Here is a 17,853-nt window from a genome sequence, read left to right on the forward strand (position 1 = left end):
ATTTCCCTTATCTCTCCCTCTCATCTCCTTCCCAGGTGGAAAATATCTTTAATAGAGCTCCTCCAGTCTGACAGAACTATTATAGTTGAAATGAGGCTTTGAAACAGACGCCACTTTATTAAATGACATTTGAAGCTATGAGCTTTTCAAATAGACTGTAAAGTAGACAAAAGACCATGTGACAGATGGTCTGCCTCCAGCTGAGTCATCCTGACATTTACTTATTTTTACTTCGGTCACCTGCAAAACTGTCTGCTCATATATCAAAAGCAAAATAAGTTCCCCTCCGAAATCTAATAATATCCCCCCTTTATAGTGCATGAAGCAAGCACAAAAACAATGAATCGATGAGTCTGTTGCTACAGGAATAACTTTTTTGAAAATCAATACGCTATTTAACAAAAATATGAAACATTTGCTGTTTCTGTTTTGTCATTGGTGAAGATTTCCTGCTTTTGTCTCAGTTATATTAATATGGATCTTTGGGTTTAGGACAGACAAAAATGACAGACAGCTATCAAATATCAATATCTGCCTCAAAAATCCAGCATTGATCAGGACCTGAGTTGTCCTCTTGTAATTTAGCAGCACAATATTTAAAAAATGACAAACACACAGAGAATAAAACCCTGTAGTTGTGATCGCACGGTTGCACTCTGAGTGCGTCTGCTGTGTCGCCGTTCTTCATGCACTCACTCTCACACTCTTGCCATCGGTCTCTCTCACTTCTTATTTGTGCTTAGTAAATAAATCTGATCAGGCATTTCCCCAGTTTATTAGCCAACAGAGGCAGCCCTGTGACTACAGGAGTGCTGACTACAGCACATCTCTGTGCAGGGCCACAAGATTTAATGCATACAGGATAGATCTGTCTGAGGCAAGCGTGCACAAATAGAGCAACCCGACCCTAAAAGGCAACAATCCGGCAGTATCAACGGGGAAAGCTTTCCCTTACTGATGCTGTCCTGTGAGCTTTCTATTGAAAGATTTTACCTTTTTATGAAAATGGGCAGTTTCAGTCCTAAAACCTTTGTCTGACAAATTCCTGCATGTCTCATAATGAAGCATGGCAAAATAAATTTGTGTGGTCTGAGTGCTGCGTAGCTTATACCAATAGATGAATAAATGAATGAAAGCACAATGCTGGGTTTCCAGATTTGCTTGTACCCAATACTGACTAAATCACCTGAATAAATAAACACACATTATCCTTTAATTGTCCTCTCCTGAGTAATTTATCAGCTGACCAACAAAGAAATGCAGCTGAATATATATTAATGTTCTCAGACATCCTTTAGGTTCCCAGAAAACACTAATATTTTCATGTTAACAAAGGTCAGATGACCATGTGTAATGAGACGTGGGACGCTCACAGTGACAAACCTACAGAGAAATATCACCTGACTCTGCAGGTTCTCCCCATGTCATTGTTTCGGTTTTCCAACCTGCAATTTAACAGTTCTGGTTCAGTGTCACTCCTCTCATCAGTGTCATTTACAGACACAGCAGGTGAAAAAACTCCTACCTGCGCCTACCTACCTACGGCGCCAAACAACAGACAAAGTCTATAGTTTACTGGTGAACATAGTGGAGCATTTAGCAGCTAAAGCTTGAGATTTGTCCCTTGAGAACTGATGAAAACCAAACAGAGCTAAAAAGAGAGAGAATATTTGATTTACATTCGCCTGAAGCCCATCTCCAAATGAATAATGTTTTTCTGTGTCCGCTAGATGTGTAAATAGTCAACTGCTAGAACGTTCGCCGTATCAACTTTACAAGCTGGGTGAACAGTGAAGACATATTACATATTCAAAGGCACATTATGCCTTTGAATATGTAATATCTATGTAATATGTCTTCACTATGAATGCTTAGTTTGGATAGACAGCATGCGCTAAGCTGAACTAATGTATTCACTCTTATATCCTGTCCCGTGTGTTTAGATATTTTTAAACGTCTATTCGCCAACATTTGATGATGAAGAACCTGCATCAGCCACATATATACAGCATATAGTCAGCCAGTAATCACAGTCAGTACCTACCCACTCATACAAACTCTAGAAAGCAGACAGTGAAAAGTGTCTGGTTTGAAAGTGTTTGTGCAGAGGCATATTTTCCAGAGATTAGAGGATATTTTTTTTATTGCAACATTTACTGTGCTCTGGTGCAGCCTCCGCTGGAGTAGCTACAGAGAGGCACAGCCTCAGGCACTGTCAAACCCTGGCCTTGGATCAGCTTACCATCCCTTGTTTGCACCTTATTCTAGGGAGACTGAAAAATACAAAGTTGACCCATAGCTTAAGGGCAGCCTAGAGTAACACTGTGTAGCACTGGTGTAGCAAGTATGGTTTGACAGAGGCTCAGCTGCACTGGGGATTATACTGCGGTAGATGGAGTATAGTCCTGAGTGTGTAGTTGACTTTTACTCTACACAAAGTACATCATTTTTACTGTCTACACTGCAGTGCACTTGTGGATGTTGCAAGCTCACAGAAAGATTTGAGGATATTGATGATGACTTCGGGATGCTAACAATAAATAATCTGTCCGTGAGATGGAATGTGTCAAGTTAGCGCTGAAATAATCGTACACCTCACGTCTCAGCTGCTGCTGACTGCAAGAATCCTAAATCTTAAATCCCCCTAAGCAGGAGAGCCCACATGACAGGCCTGTTTAATATTCATACTGTATTTGGGAGCCTCTCGCCAAAGCGGAGCGAGCAGGAGGAGAGAGCGGTTTGTTTCCTCCCTGTGGAGCTTGACTCTTCCTCTGAGCCGCAGGTCTCAGGTTGTCTTCTCCTCTTCACCCACAGATGGTGGTGTCACATCCCTGACAAGTGACTCCTGCAAAGAGGTGGTTTTCAGAGATCAGTACCCTTAAAGCAGCTCAAATCAACATGTTTATATTAACAATGGATCAAGGTACTGTGTGTAATGTGAAGGGGGTCGCTGGCAGCGATGAACCCACAGAGGTTATCCCTCGAGCCTGCAGTCCTGTACTTTAACTTCACTCCCACTGCTCTCGTTGCTCACATTCAGCAGTTTTCAGCAACAAAGCTCTGAAAACTCACTCCATAAAGGAAGCCAAACAAATACAGCTGAAGTTAGCAACTAGCTACTGAAGATAGCGGAGCATTTAGCAGCTAAAGAGCCAGATATTTCCCTCAGGAGTTGGCAGAGAGGGAAACAGAGCTAAAAAGAGAGTGAATATTGGATTTAATTCACCAGGAGGCCAAAAACACAGCTCCATGATGAATGCTGATGTTGTTTCTTGTTTGCTGGATGTGTAAATGGGCAAAAAAGCAGAAGGAAAAAAACGTTCACATTGATATCGTTTTGCTAAAGCAGTGAAACAAGTTATTAAAATCATATCGCTTAATTGTATGGAATGTTTAGGAGCGTTAAAAGACAGAGTTTAACCAAAATCACAGCATTACCAAAGCTAAAACTCTAGTTGATATCTCTCATGTCATTCTATCAATATTTCATTAATATATCCCCCGGCTCCGCTGCACTGGAGCCGCAAATGAGCTGCAAAAAAACTTGTGAAGCTCCGGAAAAGACTAAAAGAGAAATTCAGATGTTGACGCTGCTGAAGTTGCTCCACTTCAATTTTTCCGTTACTTTGAAGAGATCAGAGACCACATGCTGTATGCTACAGTGTGTAATTGCAATTTTGTGGAACTACTAAAAATGGGGCACCGTGAATCTCCTCAAATCTTTAGCTGAAGCACCAACCTTCATATGCCCCATAAATCCACGTAAAATAGCCCATAGGTGTCGGAGCGAGGACAGATGAATGAGTCAGGAACGCGCTCTGATTACCATCTGTCTTTCCCTGATCGTCACTGGCACCACGGGCTGACAAGGCGTTCTTTAAGACTATGTTTACTCTGTGCAGTCCCACAGCGCGCACGCACACACACAGAATATGAATGTTACAACATGCATTATAGATCTGAGATCACAACTCCAGCAAACCCCAACTGTGATTAAAAAGAGGCTGTTTTGTTTTATCAGCCCTCTCTGCTTCTCTTATCAGCTCATTTGCATAATTAACAGTGTCTGACGCTGTCCTCGCAAGCGACTGCCACTGTGATTTCTCCTGCTTGGAATTCTGTCCTACTTCATCGTCACTGCAACCCTTAATGCAGCGGCAGGTGCGCTGTAAAGCATTCAGGATTATACCTTCATATACAGTTTGACATGGTTAAAAGCAGCCGCTGACTACTGCACACTACATTATTCCCTGCACTACAATGGAAGTCCAGTCAAATTAAAGCTCATCCTGCAGCTCCTCTCCTGTGCACCACGCTTCATTCACTGAATGTTTCCAGCAACGTTGCCTATTCTATTTCCAAAATACAAAGTGTATAACATTTCAAAATCTTTTCAAAATGCTCTGCTTTCAAAAGCAAATATCAATCTTTCATTTTAACCCCACCAGGGGTAAATAGGTTCAATTTTTCAAAACAAAGCAGCAAATTCTGTGTTTTATGAATTTAAAACACAATATTCTCAATCTCCTAATATGTATAAATAACCATGTGAGTCAGCTGCAGCTTTACCTTGAAATATACTTGTTTCTCAGCCTTTATTCAACCTTTTTATCCGTCGCTGTGTTAAGATGAAAGATGGGTTAAATACGTGACACGTCAACCGCTTTTGTTGTCAGTCCCTGAACCTCAAAGAGCAACAGCGTCGCTGACTTACCATTTTCCTCTGACATTCGATATTCACACCTCATAAAAAACCTGCCGTTCTCCACCAATAGACAAGAATAAAGGTTTGAAACGGCCTTCTTCAGATGCAGATGCTGTGATAGGTAGACGTCCTCATAATGCAAATGTTTTATAGATTCTGAGCTGTGACAGAAAAAGCTTCAAAAGCTGTTCGGTCTCAAGAGTCGAGAAGACGTTTTTGCAAATTTTTCAACAGCCATTTTTGTCAACTACCGCGGTGAAGCCTCAGTAGCTGTTTATGCAAGCTGAGTTGATGCAGCCACAAGGCATGCTGGGTATCAGGCAGACCTAGACTGTGCCACTGTGCAATATATATACGTGGTATAATACTTTGAAATGTTACTGCCAAGAAAACTTCACAAACAGACGTGGGAATGCTTTCCTAACATTTAATACTCACTTTTTGTTTTCCGGGATCTTTCTGACAGATTGATGGTTAAAGACCCTTTTCACAGCTATCGTCCACCCACGCAGGTGTTTTCACTTTACCTGATTAGACCTCTTCTCAAGACTGCGTGGGCGAGCGCAGACTGTGCCTGACTGACAGCTCTCTCATTCTCTCCTTATGGTTTTGCTGCACCTGTCAGGGCGGGACAGGTCGCAGAGTTATTGTGCTAATTATTCTGTAGAGTTTGGTGACATTGCATATTTTCAAACACAGCTCCGCCCAATTTCAGCCCGGCTAGAGGTCTCATTAGTCAGAGTAATTGAAAACGCCTGCGTGCAGCGCGTGCGAGCGCTCACACTGAAAAAGGGAAGTACAAGAGTTCACCAGACAACTGCTGAAAGCGGCTAACTGTTCATTTACAGTATCAGGAGTACATGTGAGGCAGGGATGAGGTTGTAAGTGTGCAGTCACTTTACGACGTCATGATGTTCATGCCTTCATCACCGTCACGGCCGCCGCTGCGCTTTTCATATCATAACTTTTTAAACAGCACTCTTGGCTTCTGTCCATATCTACATATCCCAGATTACATTTGGCTCATGAATATAACACGAAACATCTTCAGAGCACACAAATTGGAAATTATCCTCTTCAGCGGGGTCCGCCCGTGTTCTCCTGGCCTCACTTTGATCAGAGATCATTCTGAGATGGACTTCTTTTAATTGAAGGAAAATCCAATTAGGACATATTCCTTTTCCAGGTCTTTACCATTTTAATATAATTGTTCAGCTGCAAGTTTAGCTGACTGCTTCCATACAGGAAAAGCCGAAGCGATACTGTGCACAACATAGAACACGTGTGTGTGTGTGTGTGTGTGTGTGTGTGTGTGTGCATGTGTGTGTGTGTGTGTGTGTGTGTGTGTGTGTGTGTGTAGATGTAACATGAAAGGGCATGTGAAGGTCAGCTGATGTAGCACAGTCCCTGTGAACAAAGGGGGATTTTTACTCAGAGATATTTCAAAAATGCTCTGAGGAAGGTGACTTGTGCTGCTGTGTGATGAGTAATCTGACTCTCCCTTTGTTTTTCCCCTCTGCTCTAAAATGCTGTCTTTTGCTCTCTCTCTCTTCCTAACACACACACACACACACACACACACACACACACACACACGCACACACTCTTCTCCCTGCAATGCGTGCTCTCCCTCTCTAACGTCTACACTCCTAATCTCTCTCTCTCTCTCTCTCTGTGTCTCTGCAGGCTCGCTGACAGTGTCCATCACCGACATGCGCGCTCCAGTGGTGGGGGGCTCCGGGGGGGTCTACGCTCTGTGCTCAGCGCATCTGGCCAACGTCGTCATGGTAACTGCCGTCATCATCACCATCGCCTCCATTGTTACGTCTGAAAGCGGTTTTCAATAGACGAAATGTCAGCGCCGTCCACATGGCGTGAGACCCAGCCGCCACACACTCCCACCAGCACATGTTAGTTGGAGGTTTTGCCTGCTAGAGTAGGATGACAGCAGTGTGATAAATAGTTTTTATTGCCCAGCGGTTTTTGTTAAAGTGTCATTGAATATTCCCCCGTGAGCTCTTCGGAGAAGCTCTAGCTAATCGTTGCTGATGAGTAGCGTACCCCAAAGGCTTCCTGCAGCATCCCATCGGAACCAAAATCATTTTCTTTCACCGTTCTCGTCATTTGTGTCAATGAATCTGACGCGAACTGCCGTTTCAGACACTTACATCAATTATTCAGACCGTGTTTGTTTGTGTCCACTGAAAAACAAAAGAAAAAAAAGCAGTGAATTCCCTTGAGAGCTTTTTTTTTCCCCCCAGTGTTTATTTGTGCGGGTCTCTGTCACAAGGTTTACATGTGAGATGCCTTCAAGGTTCTCTTCAACTCTCGAGGCGGTGTTCCATCTGACGAATGGCTAATGTTGCTGTTCACTGTGGGCAGTGGAGATGCCTGCAGGGATAGAAATCAAAGCGCGCTGACGGGCCCGAAGCGAAGGCTCTGTAACTGTAACTGTGTGCTCCTGGAAGCTAACAGACAGTTTATTTGGTCTGTTACGCTCGATGCCTGTTTGTTGTTGGGAAATCCTTCAAGGCATGTCTTAGTTCTGCTCTGATGGGGGGTTTTTTTTCTACTTTGTGGCTTTGAAGGAAATCTCGAAACCTTGTCTGGTCTCGACCCACTAAATTCCTTGGCCATCTGCCATTAAGCATCATCATCTGTCTCGCTCAACAGACATTTTAAGGTTCAGTGAAGTTTCAAGCACGGCCGTGGACGTGACTCCCCGGAAGTCAAGCAGCTGTCAGAATACAGTCAGAGTACATTTTGCAACCATGTAGCACACAAATTCAACTTTTGACACTTTAAATCTTCTTTTTTTAAAATTCGTTATATTTCTAAAGAAGAAAGAGCTCTTGCTTTTTCTTTTTTTTTTTTTGAGTCTTCCGAACTGCAAGCGCTCTATCCTTAAGTCTCCGAATGATCCTCTGCGCCTGACATGCACGTCAGATTCCTTCAGCAATTCTCCATTTCACTGTCAGCAGTGTGATAAACAAGATCTGTAACAGACAGAATGGATTGGCTGTCCTTTGCTTAAAGATTGTGAGAGTGGAGGCTGGTCAAAACCTCCCCGTCAGAGAGCGGCAACACCACATCACACCCACCCGAGACCTCCTCCTCTGCACGTGACCCCCATCTTAATCATTTATTTGTCGAAATATCATGACATTACGAGCACCGCTACTCCAACCAATGGCCACAGCAAGTTCTATTTATACTTGCCCCCCCCCCACCCCCATCTTTAATTTTGCATGGCACTCACCATTTCTTTTTCTGCTGAGAAAAGAGGAGAAAACACTGGCCCTGGGTCAGTCATATTCCCACAGGCAGGAACTTAGGGAAGGATGCGATGGTGCAAAGAGTAAATGTGTTAGTCTAAGTCAGGATGCCATTGTTATTTTCCCCCCGAGAATCAAAATGGCCACTTATTGGCCCGTTTTCCCCTTCTGTTAAATTATCTCAGCCCTAATTAATAGAGTGCCACTGGGTTGGAACCAGTAAGTGAAGAGCAGCCAGGTGTATAATGGCGCCTGTGTGTGGTGTTACCGCTGCCTCCTCTCTCATAAGATATGGATTATCTTTCTTTCAGGTCCAAATGTGAGGATGGAAACTGAGGCGTTTCTTCCAGGACTGTTCACATACTTGTGTCTGTCGTGGTTGTGGGTGTCGTGATTGTTTGTGCTGACCAGACATTTTGGCTCTGTGTTGCAGAACTGGGCTGGGATGCGCTGTCCATACAAGCTGCTCCGCATGATACTGGCGCTGGTTTGCAGTAAGTTGTCCAGATTCACTCTCATAGCCCTGCACTTTTGTTCCCACTGTTGCTGCTTATGTTGAATTTATGGTTAAATCGTTAAATAGGGAGTGTTTACAGCCTCATCGTTTCCGGCATGTTTAATGTCCACACACCTTTATCATCAGATTCCTCTTAAAGCTGAGCAGCAGACTTGTTACTCAAGCCATATTTGTGAGCCGCTCAGAGTGAGAGGCTCCATGATTGGACATGTTGCTTTGTTTTCGAAGCTTTTGAGTCATACTACTTGTCCTTTTTCTCCACACGAGGGCCGATACACTGCGACTTTCATTAGTGAGCAATATGTTCCCTCCATCTGTCCCGAGCCTGCCGCCCCCAAACTGAGAGAGCTGCGCGTCTCTGCTGGGATGTGATATTTCTCCTCTGTGTTTTACAAACAGGGAGTATGGCATTTCAAAATAAAATGTGACACGTTGTTTGTGTGAGATACTGTGAAGACTGAATTAACATTTGCTCTGGTTTTATGGAGTATTTATTCAGCTCTGGAGGAGCAGCAACAAACAACGGCAAATAACATTTGGAAGCAATTTTTAGAATAAAGATCCATTTAAATCCTCCTGTGACCTTTCTTTGCCAGCAGAAGTAGACTTTGATAAAACACTTTACTACAATACACTGTATAGCTCATCTTTAGGCATTGGCATAAAGTCAACTGCAGTCCCGGGCCCTGTTTTTTATTCGTGGAAAAGTGAGTAAAACAAATGACTCCTTTTCTTACGAGGATTATGAGATGTGTTCGGATTACAAATGAGAACCTGTAAGTCATTGGAAAGCCAAATAAACTCAAGTAAAAGTTGTAGACCAGAGGAAGAGGAAGCATGGCGTGTTTATCTTTATGATGGGGATTTATCATTGGAACAGTCAAATGTATGAACTGGATATGAATCTTAAGTACACAATGTGTATAGACAGTCAACAAATGGAGACCTTACTCAGAGCACTGGATGTATAATTGACACCATAAAAACAGCTTTATGAACTTACATACTGTGCACACACCTTTAATGTTGTGGAGCACGATGTAGAACACAGGCAACATGAGTAAACATGCACCAGTAAAACTAGATTAGGAGCTCATGAGTCTGTTCCCTGAGTGCATGATGGGAGGCTTCCCTTAACACCTACCTCATTTATTTTCATCACATCATCAGTCAGCCAATCATATAAGTTCTCATCGTGGTTTCACTTCTCCTCATACTCTGCTCTTTTGCTTTCTGGCAGAGAGTAAGATGAGAAGGTTGATTACTCTTTGCATACCTGTATGTTAAATATAAGGCTACAGCCAGCAGACGGTTAGCTTAGCTTAGCTTAGCACAGAGAGTGTGATTTCCTCACAGCTCCAGTCACGAGCAGAGACTGAAGGGAACGTCTTCTGTCCTCCACAGTGAGTTCAGAGGTGGGTCGTGCAGTCTGGCTCCGCTTCTCGCCGCCGCTGCCCTCCTCGGGGCCCCAGCCCAGCTTCATGGCGCACCTGTCCGGGGCTGTGGTCGGTATCAGCATGGGGCTGCTGATCCTGCGCAGCTACGAGGAGAGTCTGCAGAAACAGTGCTCCTGGTGGGTCATTGTCTTCTCCTTCATCACCTTCCTCCTCTTCGCCATCTTCTGGAACATCTTTGCATATGAGCTGCTGGGGGTCCAGATACCACCTCCTCCCTGATGAAGGCCCCCCCCCCCCAGCCCCTCCCTCTCCAGGCCCTCCTCCACATACACACTGACTCCAACCCTGTTCCAAACAAAGGTTCCCCTTTGACCACAGTTAACTTCCCCAATTCCTCTCAAGTTAGACCCAAATGAAATGATATGAGATCATTCGAAACTAAAAATCGACCAAGAATCCTTTTTTACAGATACTTTGCAAATCAAAGAAAATATGTCTCTTTTATTAAAGAGGGATTACAGTAGCAACAAGTACAGGTGAAAGCTCCTCAGATCCATTTTGAGGAGCATCATATCTTTTTATATATATGTTGAAATGTCATCCACATTACCAGCACGAACCTTTCAGCGAGCATTTAGCCGCTGCGCTCTTTTTTTTCGAAGGCCTTTTGAAAGGCCGTTTCATCAGCCATTTCTTTTGAGAGCATCTTTCATACATGTAAAGGCCTCAAGTAAGATGAATCTTATTCATGATGCGTGCCTCCGGTGAAAGGGAATTAAAGGGAGGAAAACAGTGTAGCGTGCTGGCGACAATGCTGACAAAACGCTAAGCAAAACATTCTGTCTGTGGTAAAGTTCAGGATCAGCTGCAGCGGCACCCTTTCAACTAACAGGGTGTCAGTGTTTTTGCTTGAAGACACTTGAGCAGAGCAGACGCCTGACTCCGAGTCCTTTGTATCTGCAACAAATCAGAGCCGGAGGAGAAGATTTAAAGAGGAGTTTAGGGAAGAGCATGTTTATTTCTACGGGCAGCAATTAAAAAAACCAAACACAGAAGCATCAATGATTTTTTTTTTTTTATTTCACAGTCCTGCTGAATCTCACAGGGGTCACTGTGGCTTTTTGCAAAATTGCTGGCACGGTAACAGAAAAACAAAAAAAACCCCAACTTTTTCTTCAAATTGAGCTGCTAAGTAGATGATAAAACATCATTCAAAATGTTTTGCCCACGAGTGCAAATGGATACAAAGCCTAACCCAGAGCAGGTGCAGGAAGAACGGAGGAACACGTTTCAAATGGAGGCATCGCTGTCATCTTCACTTCACGGGGTCTTTAAGAGTAAGACACCAGTTTTTTTTTTTCTATATTATTTCCATGACATTATACCTACACTGTGGATACAGACACATAGTTCACACAACATGGACAAGGCGTGAAAGATGGGAAATGAGAGTGACGACGTGACAGCGGAGGAGAGAAAAAAAGACGAGAAAATGCTGAAGTTTCCTGGATGGTCATCCCCAAAGCGAGTGAACTTCTCCTGCTGCTGTGTCGAACGATAACCACCAACTTGCTAGGCGCACCGTGTAAAATATGCCATGTCATGCTCTGTGGCTCTCGGCGAGACAAGCACACGCACACACACACACACACACACACACATACACACACACACGCGCGCACACACTCACGCACACATTTCTCCTCTTTGTCTTTGAGAGCAGCTACTGCCTGATTCTGTAGGTCAACATGGACGAACCCGAAGAGAAGACAAACACACACACACGCACACACACACACGCACACACACGCACACTGGCCTCTGCCTGTTCTCGCTCTGACAGACTGAACTGGGGAGGGCGTGGATGTGTCATCACCTGACCTCTGACCTTCGTGTCCCAGAGGGCATTGGGGTCTCTCTGTCAGGCCCAGTCTATACCTCAGTTTCTCATTCTTAGGGACTGTATACTTTTGTAAAGGAATGTACCTATACAGAAAAAAAAGAGTGTTATTAAGTTGTCCCCGTTTTTCATTTGATAGTGGATGTGTATATTGTATGTTCATAACCAAGAGTATATTTATTTGTATTTTTTTTTTTCCCCATTTAAGGGGAAAAGAGAAAAGTTTCAAATGGTGCAAAATTAATGCTATGATTGTTGTTCTTCTGAAAACTCCTGTACGGCTTTGATCCTCTGAAAAATAGTCTATGAGGCAGAATCCCCTGGTTTGTTCGATGACCGCCGGCGACTCAAGCTCACTTGGTTTTATAAATCTTTAGTGCTTTACAAAATAAGCCATAGAAAGAACTAATCCGAGAGGGCAAAAGCAGAGACGTTGGCTGATTGGTAGCATCAGTGAAACTTTCTTTTGTTTTGGATTTTTTTGTGCGTGTGTTTCGGCTTTGTGAATATTCGACAGGTGAGGTGAAAGAAGACAAACTGTGCAAGTGACAAGCCTGTGAAACTCTGGACTGTTCGCTGTATTTTCCTGTAGCTGGACTCATTTCTTCAGCTTCCTTTTCGTGGATGCAGCTTCATTTTTGCAAGTGCCCACATCTCCAAACGGTCCCCCGCAGTGGGCAGACGCCTCGCTGCAGCTCCTCTTTCGCAAATAACAAATTATGGACGGGGCTTCTGTCATACATTATCTGCAGAGTGGTTCAAGCTTTTCGGAAAGCCGAGGCGAGGATAGCAATTACATTTACTCATGCTATGTTCCATTTTTCAGTCTTTCAATCAATAATTCATTTGAATGTCCACTGGCTGCCTGGGGAAAAAAAAAAAAATTATGCATTTGCCAATTTTGATAGTTGGTCATAAATACAGTCCTCAGCATTCGCTTCCGCATGAAACTGTCAGTGGTAACAGAAGACTCCATGTTAAATGAGGGAATCTGTATGAAATAGCCAGAATAAGCCATTTTCAGATAGATAAAAAAAAAAGATCAGCCAATACATGGTAGTAATGGATCCTTGATGGAAACTCGTGTGTATACTAGGAAATATTATTGCTTGGGATAGCAAAGATACATTGATGAATAATGCATACATACCCTGTTAGCCTATAATGAAGATAAAGAGGATGCCTGAGAGGAGGTTAATGTGCCTCTTTAACTTAAGATTCATAGGAACCCAGAAGGGTTGTAAAAAGGGCTAGTAAATGGCTATGTTTTTGTAGAACACATTAACTGTGAATATTACCCCTCCTGGAAGTACATGCAGGATTAAAATCGAAGGCTTGTGAATTCTTGTTCCCCGTGAAACTTCCAAAAAAAAAAAAAAAAGACAAAAAAAAAAAAAAGATACTCACTTGTTTTCTTCTCATGCAAAGTGAAATGTCCAGTGTTTAGTTATACAAGTATATAAGTCTCTTCTTCTGTTGGGGGGGCGAAGGGGTCTGCAAGCCAAATCTCCCTGATCCTGAGCCGGCACACCTCCTAAAAAGTCATCCCCCTGTCTGATGAAACGCCTCTCCTGCGCTCAGACAGCTGCTCATCTGAAAGGAGAAGCAGTGACAGAGGCCCTGGTTGGTTCGTTTGAGGGATGTGAGGGACGGCGGAAACAACAAACGGCGCCGGCGCAGCATTCGTGCTTTCCCATCCTGCCGTGCTCATGTCACAGCACCGGTGTCAGGATGATGCATGGCTGTTGTGAGGATACACCAGAGCCCAAAGCCAGGCTGCAAACAGGATATCTTCCTTTAATAAGTGGATCTGACAGGCTGCATGATGTTAATTTAATTGCCGTCTCGGAGTGACATATTTGTTTTCAGCAGTGTGAGGAAGGCGCGGGTGACGGATGACCTATAACATTCATAGTCAGCCGCCTCATTCATACACGGGCCCTTGTTGATGTGACTGCAACATAAGTGCTGTTGATTTCTGTGCTCGTCTGATTCAAAAAAAAAAAAAAAAAAGCAGCATACTTGACATTTCTGACTGCTCTTTCTTATTTCCTGCATTTTGTCATAAGTGGTCTTTTTTTTTTTGGCACTTATTATAATGTAGTTAACGGACATGTTGGCGTGTGCCATATTCTCTACTGCCATAACCATTCTGTGATGCTTTTTTACCTCCCTATGCCAATCCATTGTGCTGTTATGCCCAATGCCTTGTTATAGTATATAAACCCAAGACTGAGCACCAGGCAGAAAGGCTGCTTTGCTCTTAGCTGTATGGTATATTCTACACGATCAGGCACAGGATTAACGAGAGAAAGAAGCCGCAGTGCAAACAAGTGAAGTTGTTAATATATCCAGTAGCTGCTCTGCACTGTTGCTTGCCAACGAGCCGGCCAGGTTGCCTTTTTTTTTTTGTGTTTATTGCTACTTAGATATATCTATGGTCTCACTGCAGGACGGTGCAGGTAAAGCAGGCTACTGTAGCTCCAGAGATGGAACTCACAACAGTCATTGGATGCTCACCAGTGCTTACATTTAAACTGGTAGTGTTTTACTCAAGATGTTGGAACCTGAAATGCTGGTTTAGGAGTTCTAGGGCCCCAAAAGTACACATATTTGACTTGAGTTCCCAAATTATCCTGGATATTGATGTGTTAAACTGGCTAAAACAAGCAAGGTCTAAGGTTAATTAGGAAAACTGGCGGGGGCACAAAGCTACAGTTCAGGCTTAACATGCATCTGTGAATCCCAATGCTTGCAGGTTGTCATCGCTTATCAATTTATCCAGCTATCCATTGCGCTTAAAATTGAAAGTCTGCAGTATTAAACGTTAAATGAGGAATGCTCTGGTTTCCAAGTGGATTCGTGAACACTGGTTTTTGCCTACAAGAGCTATAAACAAGCATAAAGGAGTGTGTAACAGTATTCAGGGTTTCTCTCTGGAGATGAGGGTACGTTTTCTGGTGTGTAACAGAGAGCACTGCTAAAGGTTTCTCAGCTTCTAGCTTTGGTACAGAATCTTCTCGTGTTCACAAATCCTACCCGAGCCACTCAAGGTCATGCAAATATCACAGGTGGTTGAGAATAAAGAAAAAAAGTCGCATCTGTGCTGCTGTGGTAGTTTTTCCTGAGCTGCTTACTTGTATCGATTAAACGGTGCCAAGCTTACGAGGTTCAATCTCTCAGACCAGAAAAGAGGTTGTGCCAACACAGCGTTTACAAAAAGAAAAAGCAGAAGAAGCTATTTTTCTCTCGGTCATGAGGAAACTAAAGGAAAACTAAATTTACAAATGAATAATTTATATCAAAGTCCTCATTAATTATTTCACAATCTATTGTACTTTTTAAATGTTCTGAATGGAACCATTTTATATTGTATATATATGAATATATTTTGTTTTATTTTGTACTGTTCATTGTACTTTGCTTTAATTTAGAAACAATATAAATAAAGAACAATACTGTGGCAAAACGCTGTTTGTTTGTTTGTGTTTAAGCACAGAATCATCATCACTGAGCTGCAGTGATCCTTTGGTCAGTCACTGGTTTTTCATTGACGTCAGCTTCTCAAATGTAAATCAGGTTATTTTTAGTCCTCTGAATGCTGTTGGATTATTGATCAGATAAAAATCTTGGGTTCTGAGCACTGATTGCTGACGTTTTACAGGCCATGCGATTCTAATCAGATTGATTGATCATGAAAATGAATGTCAGTTGCAGGCCTGATCCTCATCGTCACTGTATTTGGAATCCAGGTGCAGAAAGCTGTATGACTGAAATACATCAACTGTAGCATTAGATCATACTTAGTTTCAGATATAATTAAAAATGTGGTTGAAGGCTTTTGCGCATTTGTACACCTCAACCCCGGACTTCTCTAGAAAAAAAAAATTTACTACACAAGTTCATATAAAGGCTTTATTATTTTAGAAAAACAAAAACACTTACCAACATTAACGCAATTTAATGAAAAAAAATTACTGTGCAACAGTCTATTTTTATCTTGTTTTGAGCTTCTTTGCTGGTCTCTGCTCAGCGTCGGCATCAGGCCGCTTCTCCGCCGCACCGCTGGCCTTCACATCAACATCCTTTAGAAGCGGGAGCTGCTGCTGTTCGGCTGTGGTCATCGCCCACAAACACAGCTCCAGCCTGTGGGGCGTCCAGTCCCGCTGGGGACCCGCTGAGGACGAGAGGGGAGGCCATTCTTCAGAATCAAAGCTGATTAATGTGTATGCGATGAAAAGAAAAAGACCTTCATAATGTCAAAGTGAAAATGGGTTTCTCCGAAGTGATCTAAATTAATTAGAAAATGTAAAATACATTAAAGGCTTCTTTATTACTGATGAGGGTCATAAAAGCCACATTCAATCCCTTTGAGTCAATGTTGTAAAACAATAAAATGTGAGATCTTAGAGTATATTGACGATGCAGAATACACATTTATCTACAGCGCTGTAATACCAACGTGGACCATCCTCGCACCCCCATCATTACCTCACCTTTGTTAAGTTTTTCAGCCTTCTCGACCATTTTGCCCAGGAAGAGGACGTAGTGCTTGGCTGTGTACTGGATGGGCTTTAGTCCTGGTACACTCTCCATGGCTTCATCAGACATGAATGCTGTCTGATCTGGAGCTCCTGCAGCCAACACAGCTGGAGCAAAACGGACAGTCAGCCCCAAGCCAAGCTGAAGGTAGCCATGAAGTGAATACTAAGTATTTAGACAGAGCAGGAGGTCCCAGCACCTCCGTCCACCAGTGCAAGGAAATCACTATGTGCTTTATAGGGATCACAGAGACGTTTTATCAGTATGAATTCTTAAGCTTTGATCTATTTGCCTATACGCCGGCGCGGCGCTAACCTGAGGCGGTGGCTGGGCCGACTCCTTTCAGGGAGCTGAGCTCTGCGATCGCTGCCTGCACATCAGGCAGGAGACTGAAGGCCTTTCTGGAACATTTCTCCACAGTGTCCGCACTGTTTGAAGCCACCAGCTGCTGCAGCCTCGGCCTGAACTTCCCTCTCTGCAGAAAAGCACACGGGGCCACTCAAGGACACAGCTGACGCACAGAGTCAGTGATTCTTCATAGCTATACCATAAGTAAAGACGTTTACTGGAGCAGTGTGACAGCATCTTTTGTATGGGCGTGTTAAAGGTCCTTGGGGCGATTAAGACATAGTGTGGAGATGCTACTCACAGTGAGCTTCCACTCCATCAGTTTCACCAGCTCGGACAGAGTGACATGTTTGTCAGGTCGACTTGAAATGAGTGTGGGCAGCTCCTCTTGGTACCTGACCACAAGCGGCTTAGGATCAGTTACCTTTAAGATGACACTCAAAGCCACCATGACTGAACTCAATTCACGTCACACATTTCATACAGTAGGTGTAACCATGTATCTACTTTTTCATATCTACATCTACAAGTGATTAAATCATACATCGACCAAGCTGCATTGTGAAGATGAAGAAACTCTATCCAATGATGAAGGCACTGTGATACAGTTGAAAGGCCCATCAAAAGCAAGTAAGAGGAGCTTGAGTTCGTGAAACTGACATTTTCAAGGTCAAGAATGAACTTTATTTAGAGGAAAATCTATTCTATCACATCCTGGAAGCCAGCAGATTAAATATATTCACTACACAGTGTTTGGACTCTCCCTTATCTGTGAAAGTGACTGTGATGTTGTAACTGTTACCACGAGGCAAAAGGATTTACCACTTGTCGAGGTTCAGCAGCTTTCCAGGTTTCTTGCCTTTGATCTTGCCTTCCACTGCATCCCAGTATTTCTCATACACACTCCTCCATGTGGCTGGATCCTCACAGGCAAACAGGCTACTCATGTCAGCAGAGAGCTCTCACTATCACCTAACAACACAGACCAAACGAAGCTTTTGTTTAACAGGAGCTGAATACCGCACTGTGCCATTAAACGTGTATTATTTTCACACTGCATCGCTTTGACACAACAAATACCGCGCTCACCTTCGACTTAAGGTCAGCTACAACCAGACAGATAGTGAATAAACTCCAATAAACTACTAGATCGTAGTCTTGTGACGATA

At 43.2% G+C, this 17,853-nt stretch overlaps 2 protein-coding genes across 3 annotated transcripts in view; one reads left to right on the forward strand and one right to left on the reverse strand.

The window, feature by feature from the left end:
* The window catches only part of rhbdl1 (rhomboid, veinlet-like 1 (Drosophila)), a 37,869-nt gene extending 24,710 nt beyond the window's left edge, over positions 1-13,159 (forward strand). Inside the window, exons 6-8 of the mRNA XM_076759705.1 lie at positions 6,392-6,492; positions 8,414-8,474; positions 9,902-13,159. Of these exons, the coding sequence (XP_076615820.1) occupies positions 6,392-6,492; positions 8,414-8,474; positions 9,902-10,173 (434 nt within the window). The 3' untranslated portion in view covers positions 10,174-13,159. The remainder of the gene's footprint in view (positions 1-6,391; positions 6,493-8,413; positions 8,475-9,901) is intronic.
* Positions 13,160-15,754: 2,595 nt separating this feature from the next.
* LOC143339067 (uncharacterized) lies at positions 15,755-17,836 on the reverse strand. 2 transcript variants are annotated; one of them, XM_076760069.1, is made up of 6 exons: positions 17,774-17,836; positions 17,507-17,656; positions 16,986-17,079; positions 16,652-16,811; positions 16,291-16,443; positions 15,755-15,971 (listed from the first exon to the last, which is right to left on the reverse strand). In XM_076760069.1, the coding sequence occupies exons 2-6, from the start codon at positions 17,629-17,631 to the stop codon at positions 15,790-15,792; spliced, it is 714 nt and encodes a 237-aa protein (XP_076616184.1). In that variant the 5' UTR covers positions 17,632-17,656; positions 17,774-17,836; the 3' UTR covers positions 15,755-15,789. The 2 variants fall into 2 exon arrangements, with proteins under 2 accessions (XP_076616184.1, XP_076616185.1); XM_076760070.1 differs by having other exon boundaries at positions 17,507-17,643; positions 17,765-17,798.
* Positions 17,837-17,853: the final 17 nt, after the last annotated feature.

The sequence above is a fragment of the Chaetodon auriga genome, chromosome 20 (assembly GCF_051107435.1).
Source record: "Chaetodon auriga isolate fChaAug3 chromosome 20, fChaAug3.hap1, whole genome shotgun sequence".
Lineage (NCBI taxonomy): Eukaryota > Metazoa > Chordata > Actinopteri > Chaetodontiformes > Chaetodontidae > Chaetodon > Chaetodon auriga.

Coding starts and splice junctions, on each gene's coding strand:
- LOC143339067 (XM_076760069.1), bottom strand. CDS start 17,631: ATGAGTAGCCTGTTTGCCTGTGAGGATCCAGCCACATGGAGGAGTGTG. Junction 16,812..16,985: donor TGATGGAGTGGAAGCTCACT/GTGAGTAGCATC, acceptor GCTTTTCTGCAG/AGAGGGAAGTTCAGGCCGAG. Junction 15,972..16,290: donor GGCTGAAAAACTTAACAAAG/GTGAGGTAATGA, acceptor TCTCGTCCTCAG/CGGGTCCCCAGCGGGACTGG.